Genomic DNA, 17,635 nt, shown 5'->3' with positions numbered 1-17,635 from the left:
CACTAGTTGAAACAAGGCATTCTGATAAATATTGCATTTGTGGAATAAGAGTTAATCCACTCATTTTTATCCATCTCTGGGGGAAACCATTTTGTCACTTCTGTCGACTGAATATTACATCACAACTACTCAGGGCTCAGGTAATGACCAATCACGGCTGACCTGTTTTCTGAAGCTGAGCCGTGATTGGTCGGTACCTGAGCTCTGAGTAGTTGTGATGTGTTTTTTCAGTCGACAGAAGTGACAAAATGGCCGCCCCGTGAGATGGCTAGATTTTGCTGCTTAACTCATATTCCACAAACACAATATTAATCAGAATACCGTGTTTCAACTAGTGGGCCTGCTGGGAACATATTCTGGAAAAAAATATGTTTGGGTGGATTTCCACTTTAAGACTTTCAAGTTTTTACATGTTTGTTTTTAACTGTATCTGTATGTGTGTATATGTATATGTATTAAATATAGAATGAAATACTATCTGCTTGATCTTGTCCTACCTTGGAAAGTTGTTTGTTGTTTGGATATTTTCTGCATGAAGGAATCTTACCCAGAAATGAAAAGAAAATGTATTATTTCAAGGGGAAATCATTTTGAACTGGCTGTAAACACATTTCCTTTCAGTCTTAGTTTTGCACCGTCACACATTGAGCAACAGATGACGCCATGACATGACTGTACGCTGGCATGCTTTGTAATTTACATTTTATTCTGTCCCAGAAATGAAAGAAATAGCCAAGCTGTTGGCCCATAAGTGGTAAAACTAGAACAAAGAGTGGGCACATGAGCAGAGTAAGTGAGACAAATGACAACTGTAAGTGTCCTAGTCTGGGTGTGACTTTGACAGGAAAGATGACTCCTTTGGTCTCACTCCCAGAGATCTGTTTTTGTCTACTAGTGTGTAGCGGAAGTGGGACATTTTCAGGATTTATTCCCATTTTGATACAGTGACTGTTACTACCAGTGTGTGCGAGTGTGTGTCCTGTGAAACAAAAGTGTTCAAGTCTGAACTAAATTGGGAAGTAGAAAATGGTCACCATCCTCCCTGCTGGGCCCTGATCCCTTGCCAGCCATCCTCTGATAGTAACCATCCACCCATGGAAACAACATCATTTCAAATATTTGCCTTGTTTACTCTGGAATTTAAATCCAAACAACGCACCGTAACAACGAAAATATAAACACACGTTCATCTGGCACATGGGCAATTATGACAATTTGGTCGAAATAAACAAACACTTGAGACACGTAGTTGTGTAGATGGGGAGGTGGGATAGCAGAGCAGTCTGTAGAGATAAGGTATGCTATCATAGCTTAATTCAAGCAGAATTAGTTCAATCTAAACACAAGTTTAAAGGAATACTATAATTGGATGTACAAATTGTAGTGGAGAGCGTCAACATTATAGACCCTTACCGTGTGACATCACATTGTATGTGTATGTATGTTTATGTGTACGTGTATCAGGCTTCCATGCCTGAGGATAGGCGGTCAAGCACGGGCGGAGCTAGGATTTTATTCTTTGGGTGGGCAGCGGGGGCTAAGGATATTTCAGGCGGTCCGCAAAACAAAAACATTTTTCATTTTTACAAACCCCCCAAAATATTCGGAAAACGCTGATAAACATTCATCGTGTGTTCCCTACAGGGGAAGGTGGGAGATGTGGAAAAAGATTCCTGGGAAAAATCGGAAAATACCTATAAGTTAATTATCTGGCCTGGCACCCGGGGAACCAAGCATATTTCAGGCCCCCCCCCCCCCCCTTTCCCAGCTCCGCCAGTGTGGTCGAGTGAGATCGAGGTCGAGAGGCAAAAAGTCAATAAGTCCGTTCTGTGTTCATGACAATGGTAAACACCTGTGCTGTTTACGGTTGCTGTAATTGATCTAATCGGAAATGTTGTCATCACTGTGCTCCGTGGTATATTTAATACTTATGTTCAAAATCTTCAGTTAACCTTACATGCATGTTTTAGAAATGCGCGGTATGGCTTGCTAAATTTGATTGGATGAAAAATCTAAGATTCATATTAACTGGAAGCAGTGCAGCCAAGAGAAATGCTGCAGATTGAAGAGAATATTCAGTTGGGAATAAATGAATACAATTTTATTGTATAAATATTACAATTTAGTTTGAAATATACAGCTTTTCAAATGCCAGGTATTTGTGATGTGAAAAAAATGGAACCGAGATAAATAATGTCTAACCTTTTACACCCTTAACGTGACGCGTAACCTGTACAATTTCCTTGCAAAAAATTCACGACGGGAAGCAAAAATAAACAACTGAGATAATGTGGTTGCACAATTGTGCATAACCTCTTATATCTGGGATTTGGCTAAGTTTAGAATTACCCACCCATCCAAACACATTCAAACTAGTGTTTCATTGGAGTCAACACACACCTGCCCTGATTCATCCCAAATACATTTCTGATGTTCTAGTAGGTTTTTCTTAACATTTTTGTTGTTTTCTAGCAGAAGCCAGGTTATATGCTAACAATGAATGCTATTTTGAACTGTTCACATTTCCCTCCGTTTTGTCTAAAGCCCCAGGTCCAGCTGAAAATAAACAGCCAGCCATCCTCACACACCACCACCAGACAACTAGAACAGTCCAATTGCGATTGAATCAAAGCCCTGAGAATGAAATGACCTGTACGAATGAGAATATGCACAGGCACCACCACCAGAGGTGTGCAAACATTTTACCGCCACAATAGGTCGGTGTTTCTGATGTTTAGGCCAGCAGAGAAGACCTTGCTGGCCCTGACGATCCAACGTTGTACAGAATAGGGTTACCTGCAAACATTGCTTTAGCAAGTAGATCAATGAGGAGAAACTTTTGCCTGATGATCAGCTTGTATTAACAGCTGACATCGACAGACAGTAAGTCAATGTGTAAGATTTACACCACCCGCACGGGCAATAACCCACCATCATTGGATAAAAAGAAATAACACACAGTTCTGTGAGTCCTTTATTGTTTTATGCTTACATGCTTGTGTTGTGTTTATTTCAGGTTTCATTGCCAATGTGCGCTCTGTTTAGCTGGTATCAGTTGCGCTTCTTAAACGGAGACACCCAACCCTTTAGGTGGGCTACCGGAAAAAAAACATCCGTCTTACTGTTTGACGATGTCCTTTTTTATTCATTTAAAAGCAGTTGGCCTTACAGTTCTAGATTCGACTATCAGCTCTGACACTGACACAGTAGGATTATTAGTGGGGAGCAACATGTTGAAACTATATAGTCTACGTACAATGTGAAGTAAACTAAGCTTTAAAAAAAAAAAAGAAATTAACAGGAGAATGGAAAACCTGATGGCATGTTCCTGGTCCAAATTAGCATTTGTCTAGCACACAGAAGGCCATGGAACAAGGTGATGTTTATTTAAATGCTTCAAAGGCATTCTCCCACATTGTTTCATCACCTTAACATATTCGTTTAGGACTGCCTTCTTAGCATGGAGAACCTCGTACTAACCCCGAGGCTATGGTTTGTCTACTCTACGCCATCCTCCCAGGAACACCTCATTATCTTTGATAAAACATCCATTATGAGTTGATGGCTAGCAGCCAATACAAGCATGCATTAGTGCATTCTTCCATTGTATTCTTTATTTTATTTGGAACGTTAAACACTTTTTGGCTGGTTTATTTCCTGCTTATAACATCTTTGAAGGAGGGAAAACACTCAGCTTATCAGCCTGATGTTGGACAAGGTCATTGTGCCGCACGTCTCTTTGAAGCTCTTTCCAACCACATTGATAACACATAGGACACAATTAGAATTCTTTTTTGACTGCCCACGATTACATAACAAATCTCTATCATATTTCAAATTGCGCAGAGTTTCCTGTAAAACAGACACATTTCAACTTTTTAGTCAAAAAAGTTACATAACCAAACAGTAGGTCTACTATTGCATGAAACATTAAAATTGTTTTTTTTAACAACTGATGCAGATGTATGAAACAGTCTAGGCCAGTGGTTTCCAACTGTTGTCACTTCTGGGTCCCGACCAGTATGATGAGATGGCTAAAAACGGGTGGATTTTGCTACTTAACTCATATTCCACAAACGCTACATTAATCAGAATACCTTGTTTCAACTAGTTGACCTGTATCGAAAATATTCTTGAAACAAAAAAAATGTTGACTTTCCCCCCTTTAAAAATAATTTTAATTATTCTCCCAGACTATCCGCCATCGGGATTGGGGATTTTGTTTTGTGATTCTGATTGCCTGCTTTCGCTTAGTTTTCCTACTTATTTCCTGTTTAACTTTAGGGTGTGTATTTGGTGTGGTTGAATATAACTATCGCCTTGATACTGTTTGTTTAACTCACATTAGTCAAACTTGGGACCAAAACACCCACCCATCTTCTATGCATTTTATCCTCATTAGCAGAGCTGGGCATTCCACCTAGGTCACGGACCAGTACATCTATCTGCCTATGACGGACGCCCATTTTGTAGACGATAGACGGGAAACTTTCAAAATAGTGGCGAGTGGAAGTTGGTTGACGGAAACGCAAACGGAAGCCAGCCAGACAAAAAGGCATAGATAGATGGCAGAAGGGTGCCGTGGCTGCAACTGGAAGGCGATAGATGGACCGGGTAGCCCGGCTGCTGACGGATGACATATGACGGAACGGAAAACATTAGTAAAATGCCCACCTCTGCCCATTAGTCCTCACAGTACAATTATCGGTAGTACCAATACAATTTGACTTAAGATAACATAAGACATAAGATAGAGGCAAGATAGCCCTTTAAATATGCACCGACCAATCACAGTACTTAAACCAAAGAGGGTTAGCCAGGATTGGCTGCTCATCGTATATGGCTGGATTGGTTATGATTATAACAGTGTGGTCTCTGGAGTGTGTGACCACCCAACAAGTATGATATCAAACAATCCATTTCATTGTGATTGTACAAAAACCCCGAGCTGGGCAGTCCGTGCCGGGGGCCGGAACGGTCCGTCCCTCCGTCCCGGACGGACGCACATTTTTGGGACGTAGGACAGGGGTAGACAAATTTTAAAACGGACTAAGCACAGGCGCAGCTGGATTTTAGTCCGGCCCACTAATCGTCCCTCATGCATGTGACACGGTCAGCTTTAGTTGTGCTAAAGCTAATGCAAATAAATATTCAGTCATTACATGTTCTCTTCTACGGAGCCGCCTTCATTAATTGCCTGCACAACGCTTTTCATGTGCTTCCCAGTAGTCACACTGCACATGCATATTCTGCCCTCTAGTGGTTCAACACATGTAATGCCATGGATGTGTGCTTGTGTGTGTAATCCGGAATAGTTTTGTTAACTAACTGTTAACATTTAGTACCTTATCCCTTTGCTTGCAAAGTATGTCCTTGGGTGGGACATCTTTAGACCGTAAAAATATCTACCAGCTTATACATTTAAAGAAACCAGAAGTGGAAGTCTTTGTTTTCTCTTAAATTTTTATGAATAAGGACGGAGGGACTAGGCAAGTGCCCAGCTCTGCAAAAACCTTTCATTACAACAGATGATGGTGACATATTCAGACCTCAGAATAACAAGAGACAGTGAGTTGAAGTTATTAATGGGCATATCAAGGAACAAAAACAAATGTAAACATATGCAATGGCTTCATTGTTAGCTGAATAGTTGAAAATTCCAGAGCCTGAATCAAAATAATTTTGGATGGCTTGTTATGTATTCGGTTTCCTCATTTATCGTGATGTGTTTTTGAAAGTCATCTGCATGTCAAATACAATGCACAGCATATTATATGCGTGTTAACTGTTGTTTCCTGCACAGTGCTCTGGGAGAAAGCTGATAAAAAAAAGTCTATAAATAAACGTTACATTAGCTCTCCAGTGGTGCTCTGCCTTTCAGCCTGGCAAAAGAGGTCCCACTGCCTTCTACCCTGTGCTACCATCCATGCAATCTTCATACTGCTTAGGGTCGAGGGCAACTGGTTGCCAGTCAGTCACAGGGCCTTATGTTACCAATGCAGCTGAAAGGGAGATTTTTTTTGGAATTGTTTATAGATTCCACAAGATGGTGGCAAAGCCCTACTTATGTCAAAAGGAAACTCCTCAAGTCACTTCAACATACTTTCTTGACACCGATATGCCAATAGAAGGCGATAAGCAAAACTGTTGAAGGGATGTCATACAGGATGCCTTTTAAACTAGGCCCGCCACTGCAGTAGGTCAACTCGCCATCGATTGCTGTATTTTCATATAGGCCTACAGGCGCAACTGCACTGAGAGTCAAAACTTCATTTACGTGCCTGGGCACGTTTGGTTTACTGAGTTTGGGAATTTGTCATACCACGCTGGGCCTTGCCGGGCATTCTGTCGGACCGAGGGCGTTTTCTATTACATGCTCCCGGCGCACCTGTCAATTTGATGACAGAAAGTAGACTAGAGTTTAGACCAGGTGAAACCAGGTCTAAGTTGTCGTGCAGGTGGCGTAATGCAATTTTGGAGAATTTGAACCAAGCACATGCACACAGATTCTGCGCTCTGCTGATATGTGTGGTTGACGTCATTGAATTTCTTTCACAAATATGATGACATCAGCATACATCAAAACACCTTGAATCAATGTAGAAATTAATTCATTGAATACATTATTATTATGATGATGATGATGATTTTTATATTGTATTGTTTGTAAAGTGCTTTGTTACAGCTCTAGCTGTTATGAAATGCGCTGTATAAATAAAATTGTATTGTATTGTATTGTATTATTATTATTATTATTATTATTATATCTTAAAAAGTGTGTGTATTGTATTGTGTGTGTGTTGACGGGGGCGGGGGGTGGTCACACACTGACACACAATCGGGGGTGGAAGGTGCACCAATTGTCCACTTCACAGCAGCCAACTTTAAAATGATCCACAAGTGGATAACTTTTTTCAGTTCCTTATTATCGTACTCTATGTACTCTAAAAAAAATGTACTCTATGTACGCTAAAAAAAATGTGCTTCCGACTATGCTTAGTCCAACTATTTTTTTTTTTTCCGTTAATCCTCTACAAAATGGGCGTCCGTTATAGGCGAATAGGAGGACCAGTCCGTCACATATAGGCTGTAATTAACCATTATTTTCTTATGGCGCCAACACCATAGAATCTTGTAATGAGACTCTGTGGGCACCCTGTAGGTCAACTATTTTCTCTGCATGCCAAAGTTACATTAGTTTTCCTCCTACACACATTTCTGCATACTCAGTATATTCATCACTTCTGTCCACTGTAAAGAAGATCACGATAACTTAAAGGGAGGTTTCCTGCAAATATTTGCCTTGGCTGCTCTGTTAGTGCCCTCGAGAGGGGACGATGCATTCCTTCGCCCTTTGTGGCCAAGTTATGGTCGGAATGTAGGATGACTCCTTCAATTCTGCTTGACCAACTTGCCCTCCGTGATGATGACGAGGAGGAGGAGGAGGAGGAGTGTAAACTACTTCATGCAACTTTCCACGAATGACGCGCTCCTCCCTGTTCCCACAGAGGAACAAGGTTTCCCCATCTCGCATTACCCTTCTTATGTCGTGAGACTTTAACAGCGGGAGAAGAAACAAAGACGTTTATCTGGCATGCCAAGTGGGTAGAAAAAGTTTTGACGTGAACTTTTTTTTTTTTTTTTTAAGTAGTACCGGTAATCATAATGAAGACGTCGGTGCTGCGGGACATCGCCTCTCTGTTGGCTTTTCTTCAATTCAGCGCGCTCATAAAGGTAAACATCATTTCTTTAGCGCTTTTAGTCACGCTAGAGAAGCATGGTTATTTCCTAAAAGTATCGCCTGCTTGAATTAAGAGAGCGCTCACTTGGGGTGGGTGAGTGCACCTGTTGCGCAGCAGGCTGACTCTGCTTCGCATCTGGTGCAAAGTTTGCGGAGAAATATGACAAAAAGATACCGTTTTGTTACAATGGTTGGTTCAGTGGCCCTTTTTTAATCTGAGTCAAAGCACGTCAGCGCGTAATAAATACACTTAAAGATTGGCTGTGAAGCAGAAGACAAGACTGGAGTGTATTAAGGGAGTCTATAAAAACCCACTGGACTCAATATTAGCTACATCAGCACAATCCATCGAGAGTTAAAACTATATTCAGAGTTAAAATTTTCAGTTTACAATTACATTTAAGAAATGGACTTTACGGTCTGTTATTATTATTATTATTAGTATTATTATTATTTCATTTATTTTTTTATTTTAATTTTTTATCATTTTTTTAACATTCATACAGTGGGTCACATTGAATCTGGGTCACAGTGATCCATGAAAATTGTTAGTAAGAAATGAACCCGACCGGTAATAACATCTAATGGTAACAATAAAATAAAATACAAATAAATACAAATAAATATTAACAAACAAAGAAAATATTGAAAGACCACCAGAAGAAGATGCATCCTTAAAATACATTTTAAATATTCCGAATTTTTACAACACATCAGGAGTGTTAGCAAAGTTCATACAGTAAATATGGTTGTAGATGACAACAATATCCCACCGAACCTACCATATATTATATAAAAAATAAAGTTCTAATAATCATGCATCTTAACTGAAACTGTCCTCTGAATATCAATTAATCTATTAAAACATTTCACCAAAAGAAAGAAAGAGATATTTTGGGTCCACGTTGAGACAAACAGTTCTGCTACAAACATTACATAAAGAAATGAACATTAAATGATAATTACTTCCATAATAGATACAATAAAAACATTTAAATTTCTACCAAAATTTAATATCAGATATGGTAATACTGTATTCCAAAATATATTCAGGCCGATACTATATAATGTATATATGAGTCCAATTCATCCCGTGGATAGCTGATACAATATGCAATAATGGTCAGTTTTGACTGACACTGTCAGAAAGGTAGTTATACAACCATGTTTATTATTGTGGTTGTAGTCTGCAGTGATGAAGATAACTGCATTACCTCAATATACAATGTAAGCGATAGCTCTTAACATGTGCACCACTACAAACTACAAGCACAACAATAAATATTGTTAAATAAATCTGCCACTGTTAGCAATAGTATACAGTATACCTAAAGCCAGGAATATTAATGCAGCACTTACATTGGATACCATTAGATAATGCAGGTGTACCTAATGAAGCGTCCTGTGAGTGTACTGTATTAGAGTAGAAACATTCTCATCTTTACTGGTTTGCGCATATGTAATACTTTTAACCAGAACAAACCAGTGATACAAAGTGTACAGTGAACTGTGTTAAGAATGTATCCCAGTGAAGTGGGATTACATAATTGCGTGTGTGTGGACTGGCCCACCTGTCCTCGCTGCGCTGGTCTTTCTGGATTGAAAAAGGCGAGAGGGGCTGAAAATGAAATGTGGAAGTGTGTGGCCAATACAGAGGGGTTAGGATTGGAATGAGATACCGCTCAATGACCCTGTCACCTGTGTGGCCAAAACAAGCCTTCACACCATAACCACTTTATTAGGTACAGTGATCCGATCCGGTGAAGTGAAGTTAATTGTAGTAATTGTTCCCTGTCACATCCTGTGTTCCAATATCTCTCAGTGGGCTGATTTTACATACCGATACAGTATGTACGACACAGCAGTGACAACACTGACAAGTGTCCATTGTCTCATAGTAGACACAGTGCGTTTAGCATTACATAAGCAACCACACTATGGCTGATGTAGTTGTACAGTGCAATATAACATCCTGTTAAGTTTTGTGCATGTTAAAGGCCAAACATTCTCACCAATGAAAGAGTGTGCACTCAGCAAACTCAGAAGTGGTGTTTTATTTTTGTAGTGTCGCACTTGCAACTGAGGAAGTTGGGCTGAACATTCACAATATGCCAATGGAAGATATAATTTTGCTTGGAATTTGTATAGCATACAAATGAAAGACAGCAACAACAGTCCATTCAATCTTCTGGAAAGAACAACTGCCATGTTTGTCTGTAAATTATGAAGACCTGTTAGCAACGAAACACTTCAGTTGATAACTGCTCAAATCACGAGTTGTGTTGACATGCCTGGTTGCCATTATCTCATAATGTAGTATTGTCAAGACACATATTTTCTCATCATACATTGTGTGGTGTAGCCTGAGTGTTCTGACACTGTATTGTACCCCAGGTCATAGAAAACCTCATTATTAGCTATACACAATACTGAAGCAATTTAACAAGGGCAGGTTGATTTAGTCAGAAAAAATATGTGCAACAAAGGAAGTTCAGCCCGAAAAAGGGGAAATTTTAAAGTTCCTCTTTTTTTTTTTTTTTTGCATACTGATACTACCCATGTTTCTTCATCTCTCACAGTCAAACAAGAATAGAACAGTGCATTTAACTCTGGTGTCCTTTAAAGGAGAGACATTTTGTGATTTTTTTTCTCAATTTAAAACAGTTTCCAGGTGTCTTAATAACGTGTCTTCACACGCTTTTGTCAAAATACACACACCAAAGATAAAAATGTGTAGACATATTTTTACACAATATTTCTCATCATAATAAAATTATCTTGTTTTAGGCGTGACCTGCCACGTATAGTGAGCAACCCGTCATCCAGCACCATATTCTGCTTGACCAATGGCGAGTTTGGCCGTCTTCTCTTCCACAATGCTCAGCGCTGTGTGTGCACTACGACTGTACAGTTAAAAAACCTTTTTGATCAGTGGCTTTACTTAAAGTGCCACTGTTGCCTCCCAGCAGGGAGCTCCTTAGGAAAAATTGAGCATTTCAAGAGCCAGGGATGGCTACAGCACCAGCGGAAGAGCTAATGTTGTAGAAGTCTGAAATTGACCAAAAATGTCCCCAAAAACAAACCCAAATTCATGTCAAAGCAATATCACATATATCGTGATCTCAACTTGCAGGACAATTCATTGGTTTTGTAAGCTTTTACAGTTGTTTTGCTATTTATTTGGTCTTTTTTTTAAAGCAATTCCCAGGTGTCTTACAAACATGTCCGTTCCTAGTAGAGAGTTTGGACTCTGGCCATGAAATGAAAGTGGCTCTGGAACTTCATCCAGCATAGCTGGTCATGACATTTGAGGAGAAACCCGTCGTGGTGTTGGTCACAATGTAAATTATTACTCACTGTTCAGAAAGTACGTAATGCCTTGCCCACAGAATTATTTTCTGAAATAGACGGATAGATGATTTACTTGGATGTTTAATTTCACACTTGGGTGGGCAGGGACTGACTATTAGTATACAAGACAATCAAAAGTAAATTTTCCATAATATGTCCCCTTTAAAGTAGCAAGACAATTAATTAAGGTTTTAGCATGGCGACACTGGAATACATGAATTAATTTCCATGATTTTTCCCATTTTTTTATATTCAGCTTTTTAGAGTGCCAAAAAAAAAACACAGCAGTAGTAACTACCTGTTGTCTGATGTTCATTCATATTTGAAACATAAAATGTGTCATGACATTTTCCTGTCCATTTGAGCCTATTATGGTTAGTGTTGCACTAACAACCAGCTCAGACGAGATCTGAGTAAGTACAATGCTTCCTTGTGTCCCTCCATCTGATCAATTAGTTACCAGGCCTGTGAACCTCTGAGAGGTCAGACGGATTGTTTCATCAAAACAGCATTAGGCTTAGAAGGGAATCTGGCCTTCTCATTCCAGGTGGAAAATATGGTCCTCCCTCGATTGGGATGCGAAACGTGTAGCTACAACATTGGCATGTAAGAACAAAGACACCGTGAATGTGCGACGACGTGAATTAAAAGGCACTGTGCCTGCCTGATGTTTAATTGAGCTCTTCAAAAATCAATATGGAATAGAGCACGTGTGAGTTCGCTTGATCCTCTCCCTCAAATGACCCAGGAAAAGTACAACAATTTGCATGAGTTTATCATGGTCTGGAGCGAATGGCCATGCCTTTATAAGGTTACATTCTCTATCTGCGGGGCCCACTCACTGTATGAGAAATGAAACGGTGGTGACACTGCTATCAGTGGGAAGCATCTTAGAACAAGGAAATGGGACGTTTGGTCAATTTCAAAAGAGTGAGTATGACCACATGAAGTGTGATTGACACTATGCTGTGTGTACACACACAAACTTGGCTCATCTCATCCGTACTACTTTTCCTTGTTTTACAGCTGATGACTGAATGGCGTATGCAGTTGAATAATAACAATTATAAAACACACGTCTCGGCAGAATGCATTCGTCTAACTGCATCTAAATGAGGAAAATACGTCAGTAAATGGTCTGGAGTACAAAAGTCACAAATCAAGCCTTTCTCTGTGGAATGCTACAACCTCCACCCACTCACAAAACACTTGAGACTGGATGAGGACAGTCCAGTTTTGAATTAACATAGTTGCCCATAACCAGAGTGGTTACTCGAGGCTGTGCATGTACAAGATGAATTACAAAGAGTCACAGTTCCCCCAGTGCATGTAAATGAGACACAGGCTCCTCCCTGGACCTCAAAGGCCTTATTGTCAGCAGATAGCAGATAATTTTATCTGTGACCTCTGCGCAGGTCACGGCCAAATGAGGCAGTCAGGTCGAAAAGAATTCATGTTTTGTCATTCATTGTCTGCTAAAAATATAGATTTACCTAAGAGGAGGATTTAGGAGTTTTGAATTTAAGTTTTGAGAGTTTCGGTTCGAATCTCGGCTCTGGTCCGTCTGTGTGGATTTTGCATGTTGACCTCATACTTGCGTGGTTACCTTGGCTTTCTGTCACATTCCAAAAACATACATTGCCCATAGTTGGCAACATGCTTGTGAACAGTTGTCGATATAACCGTCATTCTCTACAACCACATATCTTAACCATATATCACGATCGACCGGTTCCACTGGTTCAAAGTCTACTAGCGCATCGTCTATAGCACTACCTTCACTTATTTCAGACCTCCCGCGATCGTCTGCATCCGTCATTATTGCTCAAAAAAATTCTGGGACATCCTATGAGAGTTCACGACACCGTCACGCGTGAATTCTGAGGCATTTAATCGGAGACCGAGAATTGGTTCAAAAAAAGAAAATTATGTACCCGCTTTCCGGGCTGTAAAGGTAGAAAGACACAACAAAAACGCGGTAATGCGCTTCTGGCCTAAATGGATTAAAAGGGTTGTGGCAAACGCAAATAATATACATGATGAATTAAATATCTCATAAAAAATGTAAGATTAATGAGCTGGAGAAACAAATTACATGTTATTATTATTATTGTTGAATATTTTATTACCCTACCTGTTTTTCTTGAAAATGTAGTAAAACCACACTAAATAAATGGCAGTGCTTAAATTGTCCTGCATTTCTTGACTGACCCCAGTATGGCCTTCTTGTGTTGCGATGTGCTGTGTATTCTTATACCTCTGCATATAGTTATAGTGCCCCAACTTTAACCAAAAATGTTGTAAGGTGATATACCCTAACGAGGCCACTTTACAGTCATTATTGATTGCATTTTTCAACTTGTGTAAGTTAAGTTATAACTTAATACTGTCATCTACAAGTTTTTTGAGAGCAGAGCACGTTGACTTCTCTACGAAATATTGTTTTGAACGTTAACCCAACCTTTGTTCGGTGGGTACGCTTGCTTTTGTGCATGTTTTCCTCCTTGTGACACGGTTATTGGAGGACGTTTTCTTGACATTGTGCTCTGATGACTATCTGCTACTCACTGTGTGGTACTAGTACAGTACTGTGATGGGAACAGTACATCCCATATTTCCATGTCCTCTGATCTGCACAGTGATAGAGGAGTCAAGGTTATGCTGTGGGCGGCGGATACCTGGAGATATACAAACACGCAAACACACACCTGAATTCTATGGTAAGAGAGACCGTATTTGGAAGAAGCCCATCTCATTTTGGCTGTTCCTATAGTATTGTCCTTTTGAATGCTTGTAGAAAATGGGCAGCGTTACAATGTTACCTCCTGGTAATGAGCAATATGGCCACGCCCCCCTCGCAAGGGACCAATCAAAATGTGTCCATTCAAAGTCATTGTAAATACATAAAGTCGAGTCAAGTCAAATTTATTTATGTAGCCCATAATCACAAAAAAGTCTCAAAGGGCTTCACATCCCATAGCTGACAACATATTAACGACATCCCCTGATCTTAACCCCCAGGAGGGCAAGGAAAAACAAAAAAAAAAACATCCGGGGAAAAATGAAAAAGCTCGAGAAGGGACCACAGATGGGGGAATCCCCCTTCCGTGATGATCAGGCTGCAATGGATGCCGAGAGGTAGCTCATTAGTAACTGTTGTTTTTCCTCAGCACTATTCTGTTAAATTTCAACAGATTTTTTTTCATGAACCATACTAACTTACAACTAAATATGATTCTTCATAACTTTCTGATTACTGCCACATTCAAAATGATTTTCTCTGACATTCTGTGGACTTTTACAACAAAATAACAATCTTAAAAGTCATTGGAGTGTGACTGAAATGTGCTATACATCCTCATCGACATGGGCGCGCCATAAGGCGCTGTGTCCGTCTTGTGGTACTTTCTGTTCTTGTATCTGACCTTAATAAGCCAAAGGTTTGAAGTACAGCACAATATTTACCTTAAAAGCCCTTCATGTTGATCTGTTATCTGGGGTCTCTGGGTGGGTACAGGAAGTCATGTTAGCACTAAAACAATGAATATGCTTCCCAGGAGAACCTTCTGAGTCAATCAACTGTTTTTACAAAGTCTAACTCTGACCTTTAAAAATGAATTAGTGAAATTTTGTCAAGCCATTTATCGCCATGATAAATGTGTACATTGTCCCATTCTGTGACATGAAAGGAGAGCAGTGAAAGGGCTGTCAACAATTTTTAAACACACACAAATTAAACACCTGGGTAGTTGTATTATAAGCCACACAAGTGCTTAAAGGTCCCATGCCACAGTTTTCTTTCTTTAATAACACTGGTCAACAGCTAATTTTGAATCAGATATAGCTTTATGCGTCCCTAAATGTATTTTTGACACTCATTTAAAAGCGTCTTTACTTTTTTTTCATCCATTTTGTCTTCTATTTTAGTTTCGAAGTTTGACCTATAAAAGCTTTTCCAATACATATTTTACCATGCATTGCAATCTATAGCTATGACATTTCAGGAAAAAAATCACCTGTTGCTGAACCTAGCCCTTGATTCATGAATATTACTAAATATATTACTACATTACAGATTTAAAAAAATAATAATAATAATATAATAATAATTAAAAATAAATAATAATAATAATAATAATTATGATGATGATGATGATGATGATGATGATTATTATTATTATTATTATTAGTATTATTATTATAACCTGCTGCTCTGGAGAAACAAACAAGGGCAGATTCAGAATCAGTGCAAAACATTCATCGCTGAGCGATATTTGAAACGAAAGCCTCACGGTGGCATGGAAGCCTCACTGCGGCCGGACTGAATGCGTCTCCGTTTAGGACCCAGAAGCTGCCAAAAAGCCTCAGCCGCAGCTAACAAGAAACAGAAACCTCACCGCGGCCATTGAATCCTCACCACGAAAATAGACGATAGACGATTATGGGCTTATGGGAAAAAATGGCCTTCCGACTATGCGCAAAAAACAAGTTTCCCATCTTTCGTTTATCGCCTACAAAATCATAGGCGGATACGCGGACGGGTCCGTCACGTAGGCGGAATGCCCAGATCTGGTCATTCGCTACACTTATTGCAGCTAGATAATTAGGCTCTTTCAACGGTTAGTTTTATTTAGTGTACTGTTGGCCCAGGGATACAAAATGTCACATAAGAGGCTGCACTCATATCAACACCAGTGGCTAGCCATGGAACCATCTAGAACCAAGTCATTCATGTTGCAGTTTTACGTTGTTCTTGCTGTCTTTGTTCCAAGTCATCAGACTGTAAGAAGCTGAGGTCAACAAGGCCCGCCCTTGGGTGACAGCATTGAAGGTGATGTCTTGATTGTGCTGAGGTCTGAGTCTTGTTACAGAGGAAGGAACTTGGGTGTTATCGGAAGGCATGCAGCAAAGATGACTTGAGCTAGACCCAGAACGGCAGGCAGGCTGACTGCCTTTCAGGTTGATGTAATGTTTATGTAGCTGTCAGTGTGGCCATTTCCTACTCCTCCTCTTCCCCAGACTCAGTCAAAGGGCACAGACTGAGGACATAGAACCAGAGGGTCACTGGCTGAGTCCCAGCTAAGATGTTTGAACATTCAAAATAAATTCCAGCATTCAATTTTTTTTTTCCAAGATATCCTTTCCCTCCTGGGACTTTAGTGTATGGTTTACATCTCTCTGAGTCATTTCCGAGGCTTAATGGCTTGAAACATTGTTTTGTTTATTTTGGCAGAAGAAAATATGTGATACTCTGGCGCATGATTAAAGTATACAAAGAACATTTAGAGAAGTCCAATTGCTCAGAGACAGTTTAACATGAATATTTCTAAAAAACATCAACAAGACTGTCAAAGTATTATGACTGATTTTTCACTACTATTTTTTGTTTGTTTGTCAGTAACGTCAGACATTTTGTAGATGAGCCAGTTCAAACTAATACAATTAGGGACTGATTATACAGTCTCTGGAATTTTGCAAAAATTGTACAATGAATCGATTTGACAACATTTCCTTGGTTGATTTTGGGTAAAAAAATGTGCCCGTGAGATTGCAGGGGATAATTACTTCGCTCAACATGACAATAATATCGAAAGAGAGACTCCCATCCTTCAATTTCAATCATTCAGATTGGTGGAAGTCTAAAAAGTAAATAGACTGAAGAAGGCCCTCAAGACCCGTAATGCTTCCTCAATGTGAAATAATAAGCTGTAGGTATTGTTATTGTTGAATTGTCCATCTCCAGATCCTGATGTTATGGAAAAAAGACACCCGGGAAACGTGTTTGCCAAAAGTGTCTTGCAACAGTGACAAAAGGATCACAAGGATTTGAGTCAAAAAGATAGACATGATGGTTCCAGTTGTGTTCTCCATCAGGGCATTGTCTCTATCATGTTCTTCGCCAGACTGACGTCAATGCAGCACAATGAGAATGCTTGCTAAATGCTGCTTTCATTCACAGTGTGAAAGCCGAGAAAACTGACCTTGGTCCTGTTTTTCACGCAGGCTTGATATTCACTCGCATTAAAAGAACTGCTTGAAAGAACAAATTGCCCCATTGCGTAGCTGTGAACAATTATTTTATATAAAATCCATCCAAAACGATTGGATCTTCTTATTAGACATATTCAACAAATACCACAATGTCCCCTAAACTCAAACTAATCGGTTAATGGTCGAGGTGATTGCCCTCAATGTATGTTCAAGACGTCAGCAAAACCAGTGAGACCCCCCCCCCCCCAAAAAAAGGGCCCCAAATTTTAATAGACATAATTTCAAATTTTTTTACGGAATCAAATGCAACTTGAGGTATAACTATGTTATTGTGTTTAGAACATCACATGAAAACATTATATGCTATGGCCTTTTCTTCTTCAGAAATCCATTTCAAATTTCCAAATGCAAATCTTCTTTCGGGGCCCCTATTTTGGGGTCATCCTGTAAGAGCTAACTTCAACCATGCAGCATCACAGGTGCATTTTGATGTCCCCCCCCACACACACACTTTCTGTAACATTTTTCTGACACTTATGCCAAAGGAAGTCC

At 39.7% G+C, this 17,635-nt stretch overlaps 1 protein-coding gene across 2 annotated transcripts in view; it reads left to right on the top strand.

The window, feature by feature from the left end:
- Positions 1-7,513: 7,513 nt before the first annotated feature.
- ptprjb.2 (protein tyrosine phosphatase receptor type Jb, tandem duplicate 2) overlaps positions 7,514-17,635 on the top strand; it is a 39,006-nt gene continuing 28,884 nt past the window's right edge. For both annotated transcript variants that reach the window (XR_015086621.1, XM_086029224.1), the window contains exon 1: positions 7,514-7,734. Coding sequence is in view for 1 of the 2 variants with exons in the window: in XM_086029224.1 (XP_085885350.1) it covers positions 7,666-7,734 (69 nt within the window). In the remaining variant the exon portion in view is untranslated. The remainder of the gene's footprint in view (positions 7,735-17,635) is intronic.

This window comes from Filicampus tigris, chromosome 4 (genome assembly GCF_054856515.1).
Source record: "Filicampus tigris isolate MCC_2025a chromosome 4, RoL_Ftig_1.0, whole genome shotgun sequence".
NCBI classification, from domain to species: domain Eukaryota; kingdom Metazoa; phylum Chordata; class Actinopteri; order Syngnathiformes; family Syngnathidae; genus Filicampus; species Filicampus tigris.
This window is presented reverse-complemented; position numbering and strand designations above follow the sequence as displayed.